This window comes from Syngnathus typhle, linkage group LG19, assembly GCF_033458585.1.
Source record: "Syngnathus typhle isolate RoL2023-S1 ecotype Sweden linkage group LG19, RoL_Styp_1.0, whole genome shotgun sequence".
In the NCBI taxonomy this organism is placed as follows: Eukaryota; Metazoa; Chordata; class Actinopteri; order Syngnathiformes; family Syngnathidae; genus Syngnathus; species Syngnathus typhle.
Window position 1 is genome coordinate 3,450,853 of NC_083756.1, and position 24,034 is coordinate 3,474,886.

Consider the following 24,034-nt stretch of genomic DNA (forward strand, 5'->3'; position numbering starts at 1 on the left):
GTTCATGCGCCCTCACCCCCCGCCCCTCCCCATCGGCCCCCACTTTGCAGGCACTGTTGACTGTTAACTTGGGGGTGCTTGCTGTCGCCCTAAGCGGGTGCCCGGTCCGCTGCTCCCCTGTGACCAGGATCGCGTCGGACGCCGCCACCGCAGCTCAATCGACTGCAGCAGCCCCCCAACATCCTCATTAACATTCCCTCTCTGTCTACACGCCTCTAGGTCCTCCCTCACACTCGGTGGGTGGCACCGGCGTAAGCAAACCCCGACGGACGACCCGGACGGAGGCGGAGAGAGAGCTGCGTCACTGGCGGGGAGCAGAGTTACGCCACCGGGGAAGGAATTGGGTCCAACCAAGGCTTCTCAGTCAGGTGGCACCGCCTTGCGCATCGCAATCCCCGCAGCGGGAGTTTGGACACCGAGCGCAGCTCCTTCTCCTCCCGCGGCCGGCCGGAGCGGGTGCGACACTTCTTTTCCCAGCCGGGCCGGACCATGTGCGCCTCGACGCGCTGAAGTGCGACTCGCCACCCGCTGGTGCGCCTCGCTGTCGAGCTCGGATACGCCGACGCCACCACGCCGTCATAGGTGAGTGGAGCGCTTTTTATTTACTGCCGCGCTTATCGATTCGCATGCATCGATTTGCGAGCTCGATATCACGCGACCGCATCATTAGCCACACTGTGTCCTTCATGCCTATTATGTCGTTCAAGTAAATAAGTTAGCTCAATGCACTTTGAGTATGGACCCGCGCGGGGCGGCCGTTTGCCTGGACCAGACATGCAGACGGTCATAAAGACAGACGGGTAAGGGGGGGGGGGGGTATACATTGCAATAGGAGTGGTAGTAGTGGTGCCAATGTGGGCTATATGCAAGCAAGTCTAGTTGTTCCCAATCAGGGGGGCAGTGTTCCCTACCTTTATTGAGCCAGCACCAAAATTCTAACAAAAAGTGCCTCACAGGCTCAATTTTCTGTTGTGCTTGTCACTACATGTAGCTGGCATAAATAGATGAACCTTGATACATTTTTGGATCATTTTATGACAGCCATGTTGATTATATCGCTGAAATTAATGCACTCTCATCATTCATCCTTCCTTCCATGTTCAATCAAGCTGACACGTGTGTTTTTGGGAGGAAATTCTAGGCAGGAGATTTGAACTTCAAATCCAGAACCTCCAATAAACAAAACGAGAACACTTGTCGAGAGCCGAGCAACTCTCTTGAGGCCAAACGGAAAAGGCCATTGTGGTTGTTTTCAAGTCCCGATTCAACCTGCAGGTTAAACCTCGCCGTTGCGGCCGGAATGTTTGCCCCCACCACCACCCGTGCTCACTCACCTCCAGCCTCTTTTGTTCTGCTGGACAATCCCTGCACCCACACCGCCAGTAGTGCTGTGTGCGCAGGGGTGAGGTGGGAGGGGAGGGGGGTTCAGCGGGGGCAATGACATCTGGAACGGACATCGTCCTCGGGGCAAACTGCCATGCTGGGTCGGGTATTAGGCAGCCTACTCATAGCTTTATTCATGTCTCTTTTCTAATGAAAAGATCCCTAGAAATGAAAAGCATACATCTTGAAGAGTAATATTTATTTTTTATCCTAAGGCTATTACCGTGGAATCATTCTCTCACGTTATTATTGTTATCGGTGAGAAATAATTGTCCGGTCTTTTGCATGCCATCAAATGTTCCAAAGTCTCTCGTCATTGGCCAAGCCGATGTCCATGTTGGGAAGAACTAACGGCATCGTTGGCTTCTTATCACCCGTCCGGAAAAGTCTGAAAAACGCCCGGAAACTATCAGCTGTCCCATGCCGCCTGGACAAACCTATCGCAGGAAACGGCGGGTTGTGGTGGTGGGGGGGGGGCACAGATGGAAAAGTATTTGGGAATGTGCCTGCAAGAGGTTAGATTGGGCAAGTTAGCTAGTAGCGAAGAGGCAAACAGTGAGCTGGAATGCAGCTCCCCCCCAGTGTTTCAATATATTACAAACAAACCGTCCATGTTGCACTTTCTGACTTGAATCTGACTGGGCAGTAAATACATGTGGCGCCAAAGCACTTTAAGTGAGAACAATGGGTATTCTTTCGTTTGTTGACTTAGCCTTATTGTCTCGTTGATACCCGGTGGAAGACTTGAAAATGGAGGCCACGGGAAGAGTCGAGGAAGCGCGTCGGCCGGTAATGAATGACTCGTCATTCTAATGATCACACATGGGAGGGCGCGGGGGCGCATAGGTCCGGGAGATAAGAGCGACGGCGAGCGTCCGAGCATGATGGCGACGTGATTAACTGTGCGGAATTCCTGACATTCCTGAGCTGCAGCCGTGCCACTCCAATGTGCGCCCGCACCTGCTGATATTCACCCCCAGGTGCCACTAGATGGGGAAGGATTTGGTTCAGCTAATCCACTCCAACCGTGTACGTTTTTTTTTATTTTGCATTTTAGTACAATATATTGCTCGGGAGGTGGTAGCACTTTTGAGAGGTCCAGTAAGCAAGCTCGGAGCTGGTGTTGAGCTCCGTGTGGGCTTTCACAGAACACGGTGGCCCGCCTTCTGCTTCTTCTTAAAGCAGCACACATGAGCGCCTCTAATGGGATTAGTAGTGGACCTGCTGGCGAAAGGTGAAGGAGTCCTCCTCGTGTGTGTGTGTGTGTGTGGGGGGGGCATGGGGGGCACGCATGTCACCTCCGACTACGAGATGCTGAGGTGAGAGTGCAGGCGTCTACATAATGACTGTAGCTTCACCTAGCACGAGGATTAACATCAGCGGGTTGGCATCCACCCAAAAAGAAAAGACCCTCTCTTGTTTCCTTGGCAACTTGATCTCGTTGGAGCTTTGATGGATTCCCAACGTGTTGCAATCAAACGCCGTCTTGGTGCCAGCTTGACACTGCAGATGAAAGCGCTGCCGTAGGTTTTTGTGATTGAGGAGCGCTTGCCCGTGTCATCGTTTTTAATTCTATGGATCGACTTCATTCATGGAGAAGATGCCAAACGGTGTCGACACGTGTTCTTGGCAACACGCTTAGCAACTTGGCAACTGTCAAAAATAAATATTATGCCATGTTTTGGGGCAAAAAGACCTTTAAGAGTGCAACGTTGTTGTTGTTTTTTCCTCCTGGCAGCTTTTCGGTGGCCTTACGTTGCATTCAAGACTGCCGCTAATTTGGAATTCTCAATTTGGACTCCCAATTAGAGGCCACTTATGGTTCATTACAGATTCTGGAAGGTGTGAAATAATCTTCATTAATGTCCATTAAGAAGCCGTTCGGGTCCATCCAGCTGGCCGGGAACCGTGTCCGGGTTAATCTCTGTACAGTTGCGGTGCTGATGCTGCGTCGCCATGGCGACAGCGGCGTCATCCGAGGCGCGTGGAGGACAGGGTGGGGGGGATTGCCAAGATGCTGAACATAAAAGACGACAGACGTCTGGCTCTGTGATGGAAAGCAGACGCGGGAGGTTTGCTCTGTTGTGATGTTCTTCTTTATTGTTAGGGTGGAATCAGGCCTCACATTGCATTTTGCAGCTGGACCTAATGAAGTGTCCGGGTGTGTTTGTGCTGATCTTGTCAAACAGTAGCAGAGAAAGAGAAAGGGCATCCGCACTTTATTTTTCACCTCCTCCAGGCCATCGTTAACCAATAATAGATCTTGCCGCTCATCTTTTCCTACTGACATTATAGAGCACAATTCTCGGTTTGTCTGACAGACATCGTTTTGTCAACGAGGGCGGGCCGAGTTTGGAGCGGTCCGATAACATCATCGTGAGTCATCCAGTAAGCCGTTTGGTAATTAGTCTGTTTCGAGGTCGCTCCGATTGCTTGGGAATCAGCCAGGGACGACGTTGACGGTCACGATAATGATGATGATGGGACATTTCCTCAGCAAATATGTTTGCGCTCATCTATTTGCTAATGACGGCAGGAGGAAGACGTGCCGGGAGGGCTTAAGGCCGAGCGATCCGCACTGATCCTCTTGCATCACACTCGCACCACTCAATTAGCCGCCTTTAAGTCGCTGGTGACGCCGAGCCGAGCCACGCGGCTTGGTCTCACTCGGGCCGGCCGAGGGATCAGACCTGCAAAAAACACTCAGTAGCCTGTTTGGTCAACGAAAGAACTTTCCGGGATTGTTGAAATCCCAGTAGCGCGATGTCCACATCCTGTCCTCAAATGTTGTGCTGGAGATGTCTTCCTTTGTCAGGAAACGATAAATTCCACCCGGGCCTGTCGTCACCCCTTTGTACCGCGATTGTTCTCCGACAAGAATTCCTCGGTGCTTCCTGACTGCTTTTCCAACGCGAGATTGTCTTTCTTACTCTTGTATTCAAATCTCTTTTTCGAATGACAACCTTGCCGGTCCAAATGGCATTAGCATAGCTGAGGTTAAGCAAATGGTGGCTTTGTCGCCATGGTAACGCCGCACCTGAGCATGGAAAGCAGTCTTGTCTTGCTGGGATTTTTATTTTATTTTACTTGTAGCCCACACTTTGAAAAAAGTGCTGATTTTGGACTCTCATACTGCTTCGGAACATAGCCGGAAACGGTTGCCGTGGAGACCAGGAATGGTCACAATGGGAAACACGGTGTAGTTTGTACTCGGAGGGACGAGAATAAAGCAATTGGAAGTCAGCCTTCCAAAGTGGAACCAAAACAGGAAGTAGAGCTAACAATGGTACCCAGCTTAGCCCGGAGCATCGTCATCCGCTGTCGGCGTTTCCGTTTTTTTGCAACCCGGCCGCTTTCAAACGCTCGACAGGCAGCGTGGTCCACCCGTCGCCACGGCGCCGACGCCCCTTTGAAAATGATCACGTCGAGTGTCACCCCTGCGTATGTCGACAAGTGCGGCGACGCGCCAAATCATCCCGAGCGAGACGGCCTGACACGGGGACGACGAGCCGAGACGCTGAGAAGGAGGGGGGAAGTTATTTACGATTGCGACGCTAGCGGCTAGTGAGCTGCATCCTGATGTTTGCCCTTTACCGCCCGCCTGCTCCAATGAGGGAGCAGCCGGCAACGTTTCACGCCAAATCTCTCCCGCTAGGGAATTCAAACCGTAACGGTGACACCTTTCAAATGACTGCAGTCACTACGTTTGGTTCCCAACACCTGAAATCCGAATTTAGCAGTGGAGAGGGGGTGGGGGGGCTTTTCTCTATCTCTATCTATATTTTTGACAGTCAAGGCAATCCGATCTGTGTCAATCCCGACCACCGCTGACACAAATTGGATGGGCCGATGCCGGAGTGCCTCATCAAGTGTCCAGTCAGTGCTTATATAAGAGTGGAGGTGTGATGCCGAGCTCTTCTCCTGGGGGGGCCTGGTGTCCTTTTAATGGCCAACACACATGCAGTGACTCAGCAAGTCATATTGTGTCATGTAAATGGTGTTACTGCAGCGGCTTTGAAAGACGCAGTCTGTCAGTGACTGCCTCGTGAGTATGTGTGTGTGTGTGTGTGTGTGGCCTCCCACTCGCACAAAAACACCAAATCTGGTTTCATAACAGGGTCATTCAGTGGTGATGCTTAATCATCTGGTTTTGTAATAATATGCCACTTTGCCGCCGCCAAAGTATTGAACATTCCCACGCAGGCGCACGATCGAAACGAGAGACGATCGAAACGAGAGACGATGTCCGCAAGCGAGCTCTTACGGCGTACCGAAATGACTTGAATTCCGCAAATAGTTACTCACTCGCATGTTCCCTCTTCAAGTGACTTTCAGGAGGCTCGGTTGCCATGGTGACAGCGGACGCCCGGATGCGTGGTTTCTTCTTTTTCAACCTCAGCGATCAGCAAAAAAGATGAAACATTTATCGAGCGCTGTCACTCGTAACTTTGCACTTTCGCTAGCCGACTGCAAAAGAAACACCCACACACACATGCAGTCCTGTTGCTAGGCAAAGTTGTCCTCCTAGTGGGAGGTGTCAATGTGTCTTGCGTCTAAAGACTTACTTCAGCTACAAATGATCACTCCCGCTGTCCACTGCGACAACCAGCTGACAATGAATCAGCCCCGCATTATGAATAATAATAAAAATAATAAATTCTGATTGTTTCCTTCAAATGAAAGCCATCCGTCAGCACGAACCTGAGCGCGCCGGCGGTCGATACGTGAGCTTCATTTGAGCGCCTGTGTCGTCTTTCGTTTTTGGCAGAGAACCATGAGCACTGTGGAGGACGACCCGGATCACATGATACCATGAAGACCAGCCTGCAGGTTCTGCGCTGCCAGCTACTGAGTAAGTGGGGGTGGGAGGGGGGCAGAAATGATTCAAGATTCTAAAATACCCAGATTTCATGTTTGATGTCTCTGTGGTTATGATTTTACATTTTGGGCTTGGCTTTAATGGACCAATTTTAGCATTCTTTCCACAATCCGAAACACTTCCTGTTTAACGTGACTACTTCCTGTTTGATGGCCATCGCTTGGTCAACAACACACTTTATGTACTCTTCAAAGTTGTTGCGCAACAATTAGCGGGGCATTCAAACAGGAAGTGCTTGTCTTTATCTGCACGCTCACATCTGCCGAGCGTTTGCCGCCCAAGCGAGAGCGTCCACAGGATGAAGACTATCTGGACACCAATGGCAACACACGCTATCTCATGTTTGTTGTTTGCGTCACCACTGGAACTTGTTTTCACCAGGTGATATTTAAAAAAAAAAACATTGTGTTGGAGAACCCCCGCGCGCAGTTTTATCAATGTTATTGATTGGAGGACAACGTTTCCTGTCAAGCATGTTGTCCTCGGGATGCTGTAATCTTGCGCTAGGGGTGTAACGATTCATCGATACACATCGATTAATCGATATAATGCTCTACGATTTATTGGCATCGATGCTAAACGTAAACATCGATTTATATCGCCGTGTTTGACTTCGGACATTAGACGCGACTTTATTTTGAAATCCAGTTCATTGTTGCTCGCTTCCTCTTTCCGGGAGCAGTGAGCGGCGTGTTGTGTTGTGAGCAGAGCAGGCACGTGAAAGGGGAGTCGACAACTAGTTCGGGGCTCCTGGGCTGGTGCTATGGCTAGTGTCCAAAAAGCCGAGGAAATTTGCTCCTCTTTAGGCTTCAAGTCATTCGTTTGGAAGCACTTTGGATTCCAAAGAAAAGATGGCTCAACGGACAAGACACGTGCAGTTTGTAAATCCTGCCATGCGGTGATCAAATATTCAGGGAGCACAAATCTCGACGCACATTTAAAGAAAAAACACGACATCAAAGTTCAGTGTTAAAATAAGCACTTTGTATACTGCAATACTCTTGTAATTTCCTAAATAAAGAGTTTGCAGTACCTTGTTGATTTTGCGTATGAATTGTTATAAATCAGGATATTGTTCTATATTTTTTATTTTAGAAAAAAGAAAATCGATCGACGAGCACTATATCGCGATGTATCGTGAATGAATCACAGCAGGCTTTAAGATATCGGCAAATATCGTATCGGGATTCTGTGTATCGATATGATATCGTATCGTGACAAAACCCGCGATTTACACCCCTATCTTGCGCGGCATGAGTGACCTTGGAGGAAGAGCGACAGACCAAAGGAAATCCAATACTTGATCAACGTATGATAATACCGATTTTAAAGTTGTCAGAGGCTCCCACTTTGAGCCAAATGGCTGGAAGAAAAATTTTCAGTGTAAACGACCATCATAATAAGAAGATGTCTCCCCTCAGTTCCACTTGAGTTTGTGCTAACTGCGATCGGGAACGGAATGTACAAATAAAGTGAAAAATTGTGCGTCGTGACGACCTGCTCGGCATTCGGCGGCCGCTGCGCTTAATGAAGCAATCTCGTTAGAGTAGCGGCACAGTGACAAACGCACTCGATTAAAAGCGGAGGCGCGTTATGAATGCCAAACAAGACAATAACGTGGCTGACGATTCCCCAGGAGCAATTCTGCACGTGAAGGGAAGGAAGCGCCTTGAGCTGATGCCGTTCGGTGAAGGTGCTGTTTTTGTTCTTGCAGGTGTTCTCGCTCTCCTCACGCTGCCAGTCGGACCGGCGTCGTCAGCACACGAGCTTCAGTTTGGCGACCCAACGCCCGGACGGGACGCCATGGCAACCGCCGCCATCAGCACTCCTCGCCCGGACTGGCACCAGGAAGGCTCCAGCAGCGGCACCGAATGGTCGGCCAAAGCCGACGTGGTCCTCCACGCCACCCGAGCTTCCAACTTGAGTGGGTCCCTCAGGGAACTCCCGGCCCACCACGCCATCACCTTGAGGGAAGCGCCCGCTGACATGAGCGAGCCCCCCACTGAGCAGCTGGCCCCCGTCACGCTCGCGGAGGCCTCCGTGGAAAACCAAACCTCTGCCGTAGCCGCTTCCCAAGAACCCAGCCTCCGTCCTACAAACGCCGCCGCCAATGACAGCAGCGAGGCCATCACGCCGGCATCCCCTCGCCCCAACACCACAGACAGCGACCCCCTTGCGGCGCCGTCGCCGAGCGCGTCTGCCACCCCGGACCGCCACCCGTCCACTCGCGAGACGGTGTGGACAGAGGGCGGCGGCGGCAGCTTCCTGAACAGGCAGGTGCCAGCCACCACACGGGACCCTTGGGGGATCGACAACAGCTCGGGGCCCGGCCTGGATTCGTCACCATCGTCTCGCGTGGCCATCTGCCTGAGTCGCGTGGACATCGTGTGGATCGTGTTGGCCATCAGCGTGCCCGTGTCTACCTGCTGTAAGTCGCAACACTTGTGATCGAAAAACAGCGCCAACTGATGATAAATTGAGCAGTTGCATTTTGACAAAAGTATTGTTTTACCTCCTTCTTGTTGTGGCCTCTATTGGCAAACGTTTTTCGGAGGTTTCAATTACTCGTGGAATGCCGCGATTTGTGGCAGAGATTGGTTGCAATCCCCCCAAATATTTTTATATTTATAAAAATTTAAGTGCTTGTTGTTGTGATTTGGCAGCCGTGCTGCTGACGGTGTGCTGCATGAGACGCAGGAAGAAGTCGTCCAGTCAAGAGAACAACCTAAGCTACTGGAACAACGCCATCACCATGGACTACTTCAGCCGCCATGCCGTCGAGCTGCCCCGAGAGATTCACACACTGGAGAGCGAGGTAACGAACGCAAACTTTATTTATAATTTGTAATTCTTTGTTATTGTTGAAAATTATTTACAATTATGATATACTGTTGATGTGTTTGAATACTTTTATCAAACGTGCTCAATTACCCCTGATTTGCATTCTAAACGTGGTTTTGCGTACCACATCGCCATCTAGTGGTTATCGATTGTATAGCACGGTCTCCAACCTTTTGCGAGTTGACTGGTCGCTGGCTGGCGTGGAGTATATTCATTTCTAAATTTAAACTTATGACGATTTATTTATTTATTTATTTATTTATAATTTGTTTGTTTATTTTTTGCATAGCCTCATGAATGACGTCACTTGTGTTTGCGGTAGGAGCACGACAGCTGCTTGCCCCCAAACGGCGACTACGGCGTGGGCAGCGTGGTCCTGGTCAACCCCTTCTGCCAGGAGACCCTCTTCATCAACAGAGACAAAGCCTCGGCCATCTAGCGCCCGCCGCCCCACACACGCCCTCGGCTCCGGACTTGTGAGCGGCGACGTGCGGCAGCTCCGAGGGGGAGGAGGGCGTGCACGCCTATTTTTCTGATGTACACTTTTTACACACCCAAATAAAACCTATTAATTGTTGTGATAATTTTTAATGTCTTTCTAAATACACCCGTGCGGTTTGGTTTGATGACTGGATCAAGCGAGGGAAGCAAATGCTTTTGTTTTCAAGAATCAAGATTAAATGACTCATTATAGCCTGTTCAACTTGAATCTCGAGGATGTATGCCACTTATACATTTAGAGAAACATCTCGACCGATAGGATTGTTTTTGTATGTCATCGGATTTCTGGAAATCAAAATGAACACAACTTTTGAAATATTTCACCTTGTGTGTAGCAAATTTATGAATAGGGGAATCCGATTATTCTACAGATTGACTTTTTGGATTGTATACGTCGTTATCATTTGGATCCCCATCTCGAGTGAAAGAATTTAAGTTCATGTCTTCTAATTTATTGAGGTGCACCTGTGCATTTGACATTTTTTTTAGGTTTCAGAAACGCACGTTTCCGAGCAGAATACAACATCTGACTATTTGGACAAGTCAAATGAGGTGTGTGTAAATCATGTTCAATGTCTGACAGATTTTTTCATCAAATGGCCCAACTGTAAAGCAATTCTTTTTCAATCAGTAATTATGAACAAATCATCGTTTTGCACATTTTTGCCCTCGTGCGGGAGTTACAAAAATGAAATAAACAAGCAATGCAGTCATATTCATGATTAAGTATATTTTTAAAATCTGAAAAAAATTCACACACACGGGCTACATAGCAATAGCTAATATATATTCAATATTATTTATACATATGTTAGATGGGTTTATATAATGTCAAATGTTTAACAGTAGTATTTTTTAAAACGTATCTGTGGAAATGACGTCGTGGCGTCATTGCTGTAGAGCTCTGGTTTACGGAGCTGCAGTGAACGCACCGCTCGTAACCAAGGCAATGACGCTCGTTTTGGTTCCCTTGCAAACGCCTAGCTTCACTGCTAGCCTGGCCAATCGGACAGATTATCGTCCAACAACCAGCGTCAAGTAACTCATTTAGGACATCCTGTGTTTGCGTATTTGCTCAAACGACATTACTGTGAGCGTAACCAACGCACGGTATCGCTCGTGCAGGTTTTTTTCTTCTTCTTCCAAATCTGTTTTAAATTAGCAGCACATCATCCGTGCCATTTCAAGCTTCAAGCTAGCCGCATAAGTGACAAGAACGTTAGCTCCACAGCCAACATGGTAAGTCCCTTTTTTGTATCATTTGTAGATTACAGTAACGCTTGTAGCCGTTTCGTAAAAATCGTTTCCTTCTGCGCTTCATGTTGATGTTGTCGACGGCCTGTTCCTGGACGACTGCTTGTCTTCAATTTCATTCTGTTAGCTGTGTTAGCGTTGATTTTCACCTTCTGCGATTTGCTTTAATTCATCAATTATTGATCAACGTCCACAAAAATAATAGAAAATAGAAATCAATATTTTTTCCCTTACAGATACTGTGGGGGGGGAAAACTCGAGTTTGCATCCCACATTCCCAAAAAACAATTGTTAAATTCGTTGCAGATTCTTGCAATGAAACTCGAATGAATTAAAACAAGAATCAACGGGTTGCTCCTCTTTTCCCTCCCTCACATAGACTGAATTTGGGTGTAATGAGTATCATCACAACGAGGCGATCAACTACATGCGATTCGCTCGATCCAAACGCTTGTTAAGTCTCAAGACGGTGGATTCCTGCTTTGAAGAACTCAAAGACAGCAGGTGGGTGCCACTGTTTATTTTTTCACACTTCCTTCCATGGACTAGTTCAGTTCTGAAATATTCCATGCATGTATTGCACAAAAAAAGTTCAATTTAGCTGTCAGTCTTTGACATGCCACTAGAGGGAGCCAGCGGGTCAATAGTGGACCTTGTAACACACTGGGAAGATGTAACATGATGTGTGAATGAGTCTAGCGGCCCTACATGCTATTCTGTCATGTGCCGCATTTGTGTTTGCGTCCAAAGGCTGGTGGAGGAGACGTTCACGGTGGACGAGGTGCGCGACATGCTGGACGGGCTCCATGCGGTGTTGCGCGGCGAGGTCGAGATGGAGCTCATCAACACAGCGCACACCAACGTCCTGCTGCTGCGCCAGTTCTTCTTACAGGCCGAAAAGTACTACCTGCGCCTCCAGCTGGATATCTCCGAGCTGGAGAAGAGGTGAGGAAAACCAAGTCCACTTTGGTGAACTTAATGTAACTTTTCACCTCATGACCTTTGCTCTAAAAGTGTACTGCTGGGTGGTTTTGTTGTTTTTTTTCTCCCAGCCTTTGTGGCTGCAAGTTTCTAAAGCATCATACACGCCCCATCGGGCCGGGCGCAGCCATCTACGTGCACTTTCGCCGCTTTTTCAAACCACATCTGTATCTTTAGCTCAGCTGCGCTGAGAAAAAAAAAAAGCTCATGACCGTGGAACGATCTTCAGCTCCATAATAACAATTGCTTTGTGATCATGTCTCCTCATTGTTTGTTGTTCCCTGCCATGTGTTGTGTTCTATGCCAAAACGTGTGCTGAACTGACTCCAAGCTCTCTTTGTCTAAAGCCGACTAGTCTGTTCGCCTCCTCTTCTCTACCCAAACAGGGATCTGCTCGAGCAAGTAGCTGAATTTGAGAAAACTGATTTTAAAGTCTCCGATAAGGTGAGTGTGAAGAGCGCACGTCTACTCTCGGCTCGGAACGATCGAGCTTGTCTTTGTTTGCTTCATGTCAGGCGAACCAGGACAGCGGCAAACCCAAGCTGGCGCCGCTAAACGAAGGCGGGGTTTCGGAACTTTTCAACAAGGTGGGGAAGCGCAACTACTCGGAGAAGAATCAGATTATAACTCCCCATCATTCATCGCTACTTGCGCATTTCAGGAGATCGCAAAACTCCAGGAAGAGAACGAGACCCTGAAAGGCAAACTGCGCACTTTAGAAACCCAGGTACGAAAGCACATTTTTCAAAGCTTGCCTTCACAGCAAGCCATAAACACCTCATTTCTCCAGGCAATGAATGTGCTGGAGGAGAAGTCAAAGGCCCAGAGAGCCCTTCAAGATCTCCAGAAGGTGCAAAGCAGCCATCAGGTATGGCTCGTTGCTTCTAAAGCAGATTGCTGCCCTCCCCCCCTCACGCTGCCCCCCCCCCCCCCCCCTGCCTGTTAGCTGATGGCTCACTCCGAGGAGATCAGCGGCCTAGTGGAAAGAGTGGCGGCCCTCAACAAGGACTACGAGCGCTCGGTGACCATCAACGCCGCCTCCCAGAAGGATCTGCGGGAGAACCTGGTCTCGGCCAAACACGAACTCCTTCGAGTGCAGGAGCAGCTGGCTTTGGCCGAGAAGGTCCGCCCTCGTCGGCGTGTGTGTGTATCGCAGAATGACGCTTTGAGCTCTTTTCAATGAGTCGTGTTGGTGTCCAGGAGCTGGACAAGAAGTTCCAGCAAACGGCGGCTTATCGGAACATGAAGGAGATCCTAGCAAAGAAGAACGAGCAGATTAAGGACATTAGGAAACGACTGCAGAAGTACGTGAGCAAGAGCGCCTCCTCCAAAATACCGAAGTGGGGCGGTGCCCTCCCGAATCCAGCAGAGGGCAGTGTAGCTAAAGAAGCCTCTTCAATCTTTCTTTCAGATACGAGCCCAACGAATGAGTCTAAGTCCAGCGGGGGAGATGGAAGCATCCATCGTGACGCAAGCAGAATAAAGCAGCACTTTAGTGAGAACTCATTTATTCAGGCTTAATCAGACTTTTTCTTTTTTCCATTCTTGTCGTTGGCTTCTGGTTCTGGACGTGCCCTTCAGAACTTTCTTCAGTTGGATCAAGTACATGTTTCTTACAAGAGGTCTTCAGTGAATTGGACTCTGATTTTAAAAATAAAACAAACAAAAAAAAGCCCCTGAAAGCCACGACATGGTCTTGACCTTCTATCATCTTGTGTGTCGCACAAATGCTTTTCTGTGAAATGAAAACCCAAACGGACGTGTTCTTCAGACAGTAAATACCAACCGTAGTCAACTTCACATCGTGTGTGTACCTTTATGGTCATTTTGGTGAGATATTTATATATTTTTTTGTGTGAAAGCAGCCGTGTGGTGACGAGCACAGTGCAACTGTTTGAAACTGTCGTCCACAAAAGGAAGCGCGTAAAGCCAGACCAGCGCCTCTTGCGAAAGCCACCCGAGCTTGTCGACGGAACGGCGTTTCTCGTGTGGTACTCGCGTGTTCCTTGAGCTTTGCGTGGGTGCGTGTGCGTTGTTCTGCTCTGGTGCTTGGTAATGTGACTCGGGTCAGTTGATGTGTTTCCCTTTCCTGACCAGCCCCACTTTTTTGTTTTGTTTTGGTCATATCACATGAATGATTTTGAGCAACGTCATCCAGGAACACAATTCTGCTTTTCGCAAAAATTGAGTGACCAGGAACAAAGTCCATCTTTGAAGAATTTTTTTTTTTTTCACTTTTCACCTGCCATCTGATAACAAGACGGACGGATTCTTCCCAAAATGCGAGCCGTCCGTTAAAGCCCACGTCAGCCATATGCCATCCATCATCCGAGTGACAGTGAAGGCAAAAAGTGTCAAATGACACCGAAGACGCTCCCCACAGCTGCCGTGTCTTCATCAGCCGCCTTCGCTCTTCACACGCACCTGAAAGTTTTGGGTTTCACGCATCACTCATGCTGAGTGCTCCACCTGTGCACACTCAAAATTTGATCTGAAACTTTATCTGTGACGAGAAATTGTTTTGGTTCCAGTTTAATAGGAATAGATCCAAATTCGTGGGTCTGGTTGAGGGGGGAGGCAGCCCGAAGCGTGAAGGCTCCCCCACCTTGATTGGGACGGACTTGGAACGATCAGCACGTGACCTTGTGATGCTAGAGGAGTCATAAAAGACGACTGAGGATGAGTCGCACTCACACGAAACAAGAAGAGCTCGTGCACTCACGCCCCTCCCAACAAGGTAATACACTTACTGCTTTGTTCATCAGTCCTAAAAATTTGACTGCTTGTTAAAACACGTATGGAGGAGTTCATGTCAACTATTTTTAAATAATTTGCAGATAAGATGGCAGATTTCGTCCCTTCGCCGTATATGACAACACCAACTGATGACTTTGTCACGGTGAGTACAGCTTTTTAAACAAACGTTTAGTTTGACTTCCCTTTCAAGCTTCCTTCTTTTAACTCCTTATGTTGTTGCTTAAATGGACATTTTTGGATTTTTTTTTTAGCTATACTTTTGCTTCAACTGTATTTAAGAAAAATAAATTAATCACGTTTGTAGAAATATAATACAAATGGCTTCAATGTGTATTGGAATGAAAACAAAATGGATTGGTCCTATGTGAGATGATGCTCACAATATTAACTGAATGAGTCACTAATTGAAAAAAGAAAAAAAAAAAAAGATTAAACATCCACACGTGCATTCTTGGAACCCCAATGTCAAAATTTGGGTTAGTTAAGATAACCAACCACCCCTGAATTGACAACACCAAATTGAAATCTGAAATCAAGAATAGCGCAGCAAGTTAGTTTCAAGTTAGGCAAACAGTTGATTGTCACTTCCTACCTTTGTTTTTTTATCTGTGGCCCTCATCTAACCAGACCCCCCCCTGCTGCGCCCCCAAGGATCGTTGAGCGCACTCTTTGGATAGCAGGAAGTGGTGCAGCAATGTGGTTTCTCCAGGCAGCTGCACGAGACGCGCTCGCTCTGCACGAGCGTTTGATGTCACATCTCCGCATGTTTGCCAGGAGCTCAGCACATACATGACAGGAAACGAAAAGACAAAAATCTTTCTTGAGGCCAACTCGGCACCAAACAAGCAGAACTGCCTTGAGACAGGATGGCCTTGACTGCAAAGATGCGAGCTTGTCACTTGACCTGTGCTTCAGATCCCCACCACTAGATGGCAGCATCAGATTCTTTAGGTCTTTTTTTTTCCATCAGGGGTTTATTGTTGCTAATGATTTTGCGTTTGTTTCATCAGGAGTCTTTGGATTACTCGGGCGACTACGACACGGGCCCCACCGAGATGAGCGGCATGTGCGACAGGAGTTGGGTCAGGCAGTTCCGAGGCCGGTATGAGCCGCCCCTCTTCTGGACCATCTTTGCGCTGGGTGCCGTGGGCAACCTGATGGTGGTGTGGATCTACAGCACCGCACGCAAGCGCTTGAAGACCATGACGGACGTGTACTTGCTCAACCTGGCCGTGGCCGACCTCCTCTTCCTGTGCACGCTGCCCTTCTGGGCGGCCGAGGCCGTCAAAGGCTGGCATGTGGGCGGGGTTCTCTGCAAGACGGTGTCGGCCGTCTACAAGATCAACTTCTTCAGCGGCACCTTCCTGCTGACCTGCATCAGCGTGGACCGCTACATCGCCATCGTGCAGGTTACCAAGGCTCAGAACTGGAAGGAGAAGCGGCTCCTGTACAGCAAAGTGGCCTGCGTGGCCGTGTGGCTCGTCTCGGCTCTCTTCGCCTTGCCCGAGTTCCTTTTCGCCCGCGTGAAGACGGATGCGAGCGGCTCGTCCTTCTGCGTGCTGCTCTACTGGAACAACGCTTACAACCGCACCAAGATCCTGGTGCTGGCCCTGCAGATCTGCATGGGCTTTGTCCTGCCGCTCCTGGTCATGGTCTTCTGCTACTCGGTCATCATCCGCACGCTTCTGCGGGCCAGGAACTTCGAGAAGCACAAGGCCCTGCGTGTGGTCTTGGCGGTAGTCTTTGCCTTCCTGGCCTCACAGCTGCCGTACAACGGGCTCCTGATGGTGGAGGCCTCGCAGGCTGCCAACGCCACCATCACCGACTGTGCCGTGGTCAAGCGCTTCGACGTGGCTGGCCAGGTGGCCAAGAGCCTGGCCTTCACGCACGCCTGCCTCAACCCCTTCTTGTACGTTTTTGTCGGCGTGCGCTTCAGGCAAGACCTGCTGAAGCTGCTGCGCTCGTGCATTCCAGGAGCGGCCGGAAACGGGGTCGTCAAATTCCAGGCGGCCCCTAAGCGCCCGTCGCTCGGCACCGACACTGAAACCACGCCGGCGCTCTCCCTATGAACGCCAGGTCTTTGACCTTCTTGTACAAATGTAAATACTGTTCCGTAAATTTGAATTGTCACTTTTTTTCTAATGTATCCATTAAAATATACTCTTTATTTTCTGATACAAATATTAAAAAGCCTGATTGAGTATTTCTGCTGTGAGGGTGACCATAACCGCTGCAGGTGAGCAAATGCTCAAAGGTCTCGGTCGGGTGCTTCGTTCAACTATTGTTTGAAATCTGTGGCTTTGCACTTGGCTGAGATGCCATGGCGCAATTTGCACAAATCACGGTCACATGTGGGAGTTGGCAAGCCGTCTCGTGTCTATGTGGTTGGAGGGAAAAAAAAAACCTGGCATGTTGGGCACATGACCTCCAGAGAACCTCGTGTGTTGCGGTCAGCCAGTCTGCTGCACCTTTTGGCCTTCTGGTGAGACTCTGCTGCTCCTGTCACGATAGGAAGTTGCCAACAATGAAGACAAGGCGAGCTCGCGTCCATCAACTTGTAAGTATATTTCCTTACTTTAATTTCCAAGATGCCAATTTTATTTTTAATCATTCAAGATTCACAAAAAGCCCCCTGAAACAGGAAGAAGCTGTCATATATTAAAAAAAGAAAAAAGGGAAAAAAAAAGGAGAAACTCCATTCCAAAAAGAGATCATATCCTCTTGCACAACACATTTGATATATTTGTTCTCTAAAAACGCTAAAATATATGACCTCACAGTCTCACGTCTTGTTAACCCCTTTGAGCCATTTTGAAAATCTGGAAAAAGAGAAATATTTCCCCATCTCAAGAAGGCTAAATATCAAACAAGTAAGTGTTGGCTGGCTCACGTTCTGCCTCTTGTGTGTCTACCTTTTAGCCACAGGGTGGCGTAGCTTGCACGTAAATATTTTTTTTTTAAAAAGCCCTTCTTGCACTTTATAGTCAGTGACTATAAAGTGCAAGAAGGGGTGTCAAACTCAATTGCACAGGGGGCCAAAATTCAAAACACACTTCCGAACAGAACAAACATTTATTGAACACACTAAAACTAACTTTTAACATAAACGGACAGGAATGTTATCCTGGAATAAATAAACTTAAACTTTAAATAACTTAATATCTTGATCTCCATAAAAATATATCGAGTTAAAATTATACAAGTTAGAAATTGGAACATGCTGCAAAAAAAAAAAAACCTCTGAAAAAATAAATTAAAATGGTGACAGTGCTTGTACTTCAAGTAAACATTAAGATAATAAATCAAAACGCTTGATTTTCTTTGCTTTTATGTCATTTTAAATAAAAAAAACTACATTTTAAATATCCCAAATGATTTTACTCTTCATAAAAATATTTCCTGTCAAAATTATACAAGATAGAAATATGAACATGCTGCAAAACAAAACCTGAAAATATAAAAATAATTTGTGCTTTTCAGCAATAACAACCTGCTTTGGCGATCTCCTCTGCCACGATAAAATTCGCTTTCACAGCAGCTTCACTTTGGGATTTTGCACGGGTGAAAAACGTCTGCTGTAATGTCAGCTTCTTCTTTAACTCTTCTACCTTCTGTATCTTCTGCTCTGCGTTCAGGCCTTTCAGGTTATCCAGATGTTTTGTTTCATAGTGCCGTCTTAGATTAAAATCTTTCAATACAGCCACATTAGCGCCACAAATTTGACAAACGGGTTTACCGGCAATGTCAGTAAACATATACTCAACCTCCCATCGGTTTTTAAAGGCTCTGTTTTCAGAATCAACTTTTCTCTTCGGCATCATGAGCACTTGTCCTGATTGCCGCAGAGAAACGCTCGACAAGGCAGCGAAAGCAATGCTTTATGGGATCAGTAGTTTATTGTGTTATCATCGCTTCATATCGTCGGGCCATTAGTAACAATAATATAAAATGATCTCGCGGGCCGGATATAATTGCATGCCGGGCCGGATGTGGCCCGCGGGCCGTGAGTTTGACATGTTATAGTGGATAGGAGCGCCCCCTATCGACTACCGGTGTAGCCGCACAGTGTGAACCTCCTTGTAACTAGAACGAGAACAATTAGATAAGATGGATTGCGTGCCTTTAAACGAATCCAGTGTGTTGTGATGCACTCTTTGTTTAATCACCACCGGGGAGTGCAGTGAAAAATGTGAAAGGCTCCCGAAGTAGAGCAGCACCTGTAGTGGGGGGGACACGCCATCCATCTTACTGCAATTGTGGAGGGAACCTTGTGTGTGCGCGTGTGTGTGTTCAGGTCTTAAAGTGGTGAGCTAGCATATGTGACCCCTCGGACTTGGAGTGGGTCCACAGTGGAGCAGAGGTAGCAGGTCAAAAGTAGGCCCCGCATGGAATGAAACGGAGCCAAACCAGCCGAAAGCACAATCGGCATTGTAGCGGCCCACAATGTTGCTCATCATTCAGCCGAGAATGAGAGACGCTTCCGTTTGACGTCACTCGTGATAATCGTGATAAGCGCGAGTGTCGTTAGTCACCGTCCGTGTCGCTGTGACGGCAGAGCATCCATAAGCGGCTGACACAATGATTTACACTCACAGGACGGTAGATTAGGTACACCCGCGCCGTGTAAAACCATCACATAGTACTTGGAAAAAGATTATCATTTTCATTTTTTAAAAGTGATACCATCGGAGAGTTGCTAATGTAATTTTGGAACAATGTTTATTATCTGTTTGTTTGTCAACTTGCTGCTGAATCACATTAAGAGCGTACATTATTATTATTATTATTATTGTTATTATTATTATTACATAAATATAAATGCTGTTGCCATAAAAATTAATTACAGTAATTTATAAATACAAATATGTGATAAATACAAATATGTGATATATTCTTGTATGTTGTCGTCAAATTATTAAATTTGTGAGAACAACATCAGGACATGATTGAGTAGAAGTCTTGTTAATGTTGCTAATTTTCTCTTGGCTGGAAGAAGTCACGTGGCCTCCGACATCCTCCGTTTTGCCTCCTGGAGTGACCGAACGAGGTTCTCGAGCAATTTTCAAAATCCAAATTCTTTTCCATCTTGCTGTCTTTGCATCCTTCCCGCATTCGTCACGGCCTAAACGAAGAAGGCGGGCAGCTGATAAAAGAGAAAGATCAATAATTAATGTTGGATAATAAAGCGATCAGTGGGCGTCGTCGGGCGTTCCGCGGCCCGGCGTGCCTCGCCGCCGAGCGTCTCGCGGCCGGCCGCGAGACGAATCCTGCCGAGGAGGCCAAACAAAAGCACTTTGATGTGGACCACAAACACAGCAGCTGGATCAAATATTGATGCCCTTTTTTTTTGTTTTGCTTTTACGGGGTCCCGGGGGAGCTCGCGTGCTCCTGTGATGCGAGCGTGAGCATTTGTGAAAGCGCCAACATGCTAGCTTAATGCTAACACACAATACAAAACACCATAGACAGGTTTGCGAAACTAGCATAAATATTATTGAAGGAGTTTAAACCCAGTGACCCGTCAAATTCTTATTTCTGTTTCTTCCTGTTCTAGGTGGCGGGGTCATTTTTCATGTTTCTTGGTCAGGTTGAAACTGTAAAGTGAATTTTGTTCCAACATTTGTACGTGATCTTGTGTGATTCCACACCTTTCTATTCAAAAACAAACACTAGCATGAAATGTCGAAGGAGCATAGATCAATACTTTATTCTTTATCCTCTGTGGAAATCTAGCAGTCGTTTATGATCATCAATTGAATTTGAAAATTTTGAACATAAACATGCCACAGATCAATTGGGTTCAAAATGACCTGCAGACTTGAAGGAGCAAAATGACAAAGCCAGTCGTGGATGATGTGTCTACAATCTCAGCGGGTCAATTTGACCCGCAGCATCACAGGATGTTGACATTTTGGAGCCCAAACCCCAAATTGCATTTTTGTCCCAGTTTGATGACACGAGGCCTCCTCGCACATGGCCGCCATGTAATACGATTTCGCAAACTTTGAAGGCGCTTTGCATAAATGTGACCCACATTGAGACAAAAAGAAGAAAAAAAAATCTGAATATTGATAAGTGCCTTGAGTGCTTTTTGTCTGTTGAACTTACAAGAGCAAGACGCTCCAATCGGAGGAGCCGAGGGAGGATTTATCGCTCTGCTTTCTGATAGACGGCGGCCGTAATGACTTTGGCGGCAAAGAAGGAGTCGAAGCGAGGAGGACGGCGAGGGGCCGCGGGCAGCAGATAGTCTGGGAAAGGTCTGGCGGAATGGGCGCCGTCGCCGCCACCGCCTCCTGCCACTGGAGCCCATTAGATAATCGTATTCATGCCACACAAGGCTGCAAAGGCGCGGCTTGTTTCACGATTCCCTTTTAATCCTGCCTGATAAGGAAGGAGGCCGCGGCGCCGCAGCGCGGGGGCCTTTTCATGATGCCGCCGTCATTTGGAGCCGGCGTGAAAAGTGCGCCCGCCGGCCGTCGCCGCGCCCGCAATTTGCTTCAATTGCCCAAGTTGAGCACTTGATTATTTCCCAGGGATGCATAAGAAGCCCCCAAATTTCCTTTTGGGGGGGGCGATTGAGTGGCTAATGAGGCCTAGCAAAGTAGAAAAAGAAAAGATGCTAAGCTAAAGGTGCCACATGGACAAAAGTAAAGAGCAAATGTGGAAAGTCCCAACCCAAAATTCCGCTTGGCCGCTCGAAAACGACTTTGAAGTCAACGAGTTCGTACGATGTCCGTCAAGTGTGTCAGATGGTCACGAAACTTGCCGGCAGTTATCGATTGTCATGGCGCTTTTGCACAATAAGCAGAAAATATTGTGTGTGTTTTTTCATTTTTTCAGACAGAAGCTGCAGCGACAGGACGCTGCAGCCTTCCTTCGAAAGATTCTAAATCAAAATAATTTTAACGTTTAACATTTTATTTCTGATACATTGATTGTGATTGCCAAACTTGGGATCCACCTCATACACATTTCTTTTCTTCTCCGTGTGTGCGTGTGTTTGCAGCGACCACTCCTTAATTGGGGTGAGATGGTGAGCTCAAAGGTGGTGGGGGGGGAGGCGTGACGGGACCCCCGAACCTTTTTTCTTTCTTTCTTTCCTTTTCTTTTTTTCCTTCTCTTTTTCCTCGTCAATGGCTTTGGCGAGTGCAGAGGCGCTTTTGATGTGTGCTTTGGCTCGCCGGGTCCGACTTTGGAATGTGAGCAAGAGCGAACGCGGGGTGAGTTGCCTGCGGGCACAATCGCAATCCCCGAGATCCTGGCCCCTCTTTGATGGAATACTTTGGGGAACACCGCTCCTCTTGCCCCAATGCGCGCCCCCCCAACACGCACACGCGAGCTCCTAACAAGGACCTGACGTGATGGGAATGAGGCCCAGATGAGCGGCGGCTAACAGCGCTATTAAGCCACGCCCTTGCCGTCGTCATGATGACTCTTCTGTGGATGTGGGCGGACCGGCGACTTCATCCTTAATGAAGACATTCTGATTAATTCCAAAAAAGTTAAACGGCCTGACTGTAATGAGTTTATCGATGACAGCCGTGTCGTGACACCGGCCGCTGATTGATCGATCGATCGATTGATTGCCAATTAAGGATCTTTCCATATTTTCTCAGCCCTTATATTCTTTTACAATTTTAAAAATAAAGACTTTGCAAAGAAGTAAATACCAAAACAAATGGAGTGGGCTGTGTTCACATCCACAACGACGCAGACCACCCTTTCAGGAAAACATCGTCTTTTGCAAAATGACCAACACTCGGTCTTGCATGCCTTTACGCTGATTTAGGCCACATTTGCGCCAATCATGAAAATAGAGTAAAATAAAGAAAATTGACCATTTAAAAGATGTATTTTTTTAAGGGCTTACTTGATGTCAAAAGTTTAAGAAGTATTGCCTTGGAGCACATGCGTGTGGTGTAATCTCGCAAAACGTCGATTTATAAAAATGTGCACACTTCAGTGTAAAAAAAAAAAGTTGCGCCAAGTAAGTGGATGCAGAAGGCGGTGGGAAGACGGGAAGGGGGTACGAAAAAAAGGGGAGGAGGAGGATGGCTGTGTGGAGTTGAAGGAGGGAGGAGTCAAGGGGGGGAACGAGCAGCTGGAGTTCCACACTTCGTCCTCTCTTCTGGAAAAAAAGGCGCACTCAACGCAACAGCACCAGAGTGACGCGCCGCACACATTGTCCTTTCTCTTTTTTTGGGAGGGGGCGGGGGGGGGGTGTCCGCACACTTTTAGTGGCGGGGTGCACTGGACGCTTGTTTGTCCGACCGCCCTTGAAGGCAGCAAAGACGCCCAAAGAAGAAGAAGCCACGAAAGGAGTAGAAGAAGAAGGAGGAGAAGAAGAAAAAGAATAAGGAGGAGAAGAGGAGGACCAACTCTGGCCGCGCTGTTTGGAAGTTGCAGCGTGGAAAAGGGAGAAGAAAAACAGGGAGGAGGAGGAGGAGAAGAAGAAGAGTTCCTCCAAAGGGGCATCTGCTCCCGACTTGACAGAGAGAAACTTCGCATAAAAGGGCCTGAAAGACACACGCAAGTAAGTCTGGCTGATTCCAAGCGCATTTTACGCACTAAACACACTCACGAAGCTCGCCAAAGTTGCTCTCAAACTTGACTTGCGAGCAAACTTTGTGCGCGCTTTCGGTGCAAACTTTGGCAGCACCACTTTGAATTCATGTTGTGTGTCACAAAAGGCGAGCAAATGCGTTGGAACTGCTACAACTTTTTGGACGCGAAAAACGCGCGCGCTCGTGCCTGCGCGAGTGAGTGAGTGTGTGTGTGTGCGTGTGTGTGTGAAAGAGAGAGAGAGAGAGAGTGTGTGTGTGTGTGTGTTTAGGGGGTATGTGTGATCATATTTCACTGTGCGTGCGTGTGTGTGTGTGTCTGTGACTTGTTGGAACCGTTAACAAGAAAATGCACACACGCGCGCAATGAATTTCATACATTTATAATTAGTATTAGTCGTAGTTGCATTAGTTTATTTTGTGCGTGCGTGTGTCACGCACACGTTTGTTTGTAGTGTGCTGAAGCATTTAAGACTCACATATCAAGATTTATTCCATAACGGTTCTGCTTATAATTCTTAATAATTAATGAGTTGAAGTTTGTTGCATTTTTTTCGTGTTGTGCTTTTGCGCTTCATGTTGAAACGATTAACCAGAACAGACACGCGCGCGCGCACACAATCTATCATACACTTTTCATCGTCATTATGAATTTATTGCTATTATTAGTATTGAGATTATAATTGTCAGTGCAATGTTATATATTTAAAACTTTCTAAACAAGGCCTCTGTGTGTGTGTGTGTCTTGTTTATCCAATTGTATCTCACGTTATTAATAATATTATTGGAAATATTAATATTATTGTTGTTATTAATGGCAGTTAAAACAGTTCACATCTTTGCTCTAATTTTCTGTGTGTGTGAAAACATTAGCCAA

At 47.5% G+C, this 24,034-nt stretch overlaps 4 protein-coding genes across 6 annotated transcripts in view; all 4 read left to right on the plus strand.

Annotated features, from left to right (window-relative positions):
* The first annotated feature begins 130 nt into the window (after nucleotides 1-130).
* tmem108 (transmembrane protein 108) lies at nucleotides 131-10,319 on the plus strand. The gene is made up of 5 exons (XM_061265493.1): nucleotides 131-582; nucleotides 6,152-6,235; nucleotides 7,977-8,690; nucleotides 8,926-9,077; nucleotides 9,426-10,319. The coding sequence occupies exons 2-5, from the start codon at nucleotides 6,196-6,198 to the stop codon at nucleotides 9,540-9,542; spliced, it is 1,023 nt and encodes a 340-aa protein (XP_061121477.1). The 5' UTR covers nucleotides 131-582; nucleotides 6,152-6,195; the 3' UTR covers nucleotides 9,543-10,319.
* Nucleotides 10,320-10,513: 194 nt separating this feature from the next.
* On the plus strand, nucleotides 10,514-13,639 carry lztfl1 (leucine zipper transcription factor-like 1). The gene is made up of 10 exons (XM_061266152.1): nucleotides 10,514-10,843; nucleotides 11,238-11,362; nucleotides 11,609-11,803; nucleotides 12,226-12,283; nucleotides 12,355-12,426; nucleotides 12,501-12,566; nucleotides 12,630-12,707; nucleotides 12,786-12,962; nucleotides 13,040-13,143; nucleotides 13,251-13,639. Exons 1-10 carry the CDS (start codon nucleotides 10,841-10,843, stop codon nucleotides 13,267-13,269), a joined length of 897 nt encoding a protein of 298 aa, XP_061122136.1. The 5' UTR covers nucleotides 10,514-10,840; the 3' UTR covers nucleotides 13,270-13,639.
* Nucleotides 13,640-13,938: 299 nt separating this feature from the next.
* On the plus strand, nucleotides 13,939-16,799 carry ccr9b (chemokine (C-C motif) receptor 9b). 2 transcript variants are annotated; one of them, XM_061266150.1, is made up of 4 exons: nucleotides 13,939-14,576; nucleotides 14,677-14,738; nucleotides 15,607-15,698; nucleotides 15,774-16,799. In XM_061266150.1, exons 1-4 carry the CDS (start codon nucleotides 14,519-14,521, stop codon nucleotides 16,663-16,665), a joined length of 1,104 nt encoding a protein of 367 aa, XP_061122134.1. In that variant the 5' UTR covers nucleotides 13,939-14,518; the 3' UTR covers nucleotides 16,666-16,799. The 2 variants fall into 2 exon arrangements, with proteins under 2 accessions (XP_061122134.1, XP_061122133.1); XM_061266149.1 differs by having other exon boundaries at nucleotides 13,948-14,576; nucleotides 15,607-16,799.
* Nucleotides 16,800-22,772: 5,973 nt separating this feature from the next.
* The window catches only part of gli3 (GLI family zinc finger 3), a 56,820-nt gene continuing 55,558 nt past the window's right edge, over nucleotides 22,773-24,034 (plus strand). Inside the window, exon 1 of one of the 2 annotated variants that reach the window (XM_061265839.1) lies at nucleotides 22,773-23,129. The gene's annotated coding sequence lies outside the window, so the exon portion shown is untranslated. The remainder of the gene's footprint in view (nucleotides 23,130-24,034) is intronic. The other variant, XM_061265840.1, reaches the window with a different exon arrangement.

Excerpts from the sequence above, each read along its gene's own strand:
- lztfl1 (XM_061266152.1), top strand. Across the intron at positions 11,363-11,608 it reads GAAGAACTCAAAGACAGCAG|GCTGGTGGAGGAGACGTTCA; the intron begins GTGGGTGCCACT and ends TTGCGTCCAAAG. Across the intron at positions 12,427-12,500 it reads TTTCGGAACTTTTCAACAAG|GAGATCGCAAAACTCCAGGA; the intron begins GTGGGGAAGCGC and ends TGCGCATTTCAG.
- ccr9b (XM_061266149.1), top strand. The coding sequence starts at position 14,519 with ATGAGTCGCACTCACACGAAACAAGAAGAGCTCGTGCACTCACGCCCC. Across the intron at positions 14,577-14,676 it reads CTCACGCCCCTCCCAACAAG|ATAAGATGGCAGATTTCGTC; the intron begins GTAATACACTTA and ends AATAATTTGCAG. Across the intron at positions 14,739-15,606 it reads CAACTGATGACTTTGTCACG|GAGTCTTTGGATTACTCGGG; the intron begins GTGAGTACAGCT and ends TTGTTTCATCAG.
- tmem108 (XM_061265493.1), top strand. The coding sequence starts at position 6,196 with ATGAAGACCAGCCTGCAGGTTCTGCGCTGCCAGCTACTGA. Across the intron at positions 6,236-7,976 it reads TCTGCGCTGCCAGCTACTGA|GTGTTCTCGCTCTCCTCACG; the intron begins GTAAGTGGGGGT and ends TTGTTCTTGCAG. Across the intron at positions 9,078-9,425 it reads TTCACACACTGGAGAGCGAG|GAGCACGACAGCTGCTTGCC; the intron begins GTAACGAACGCA and ends TGTTTGCGGTAG.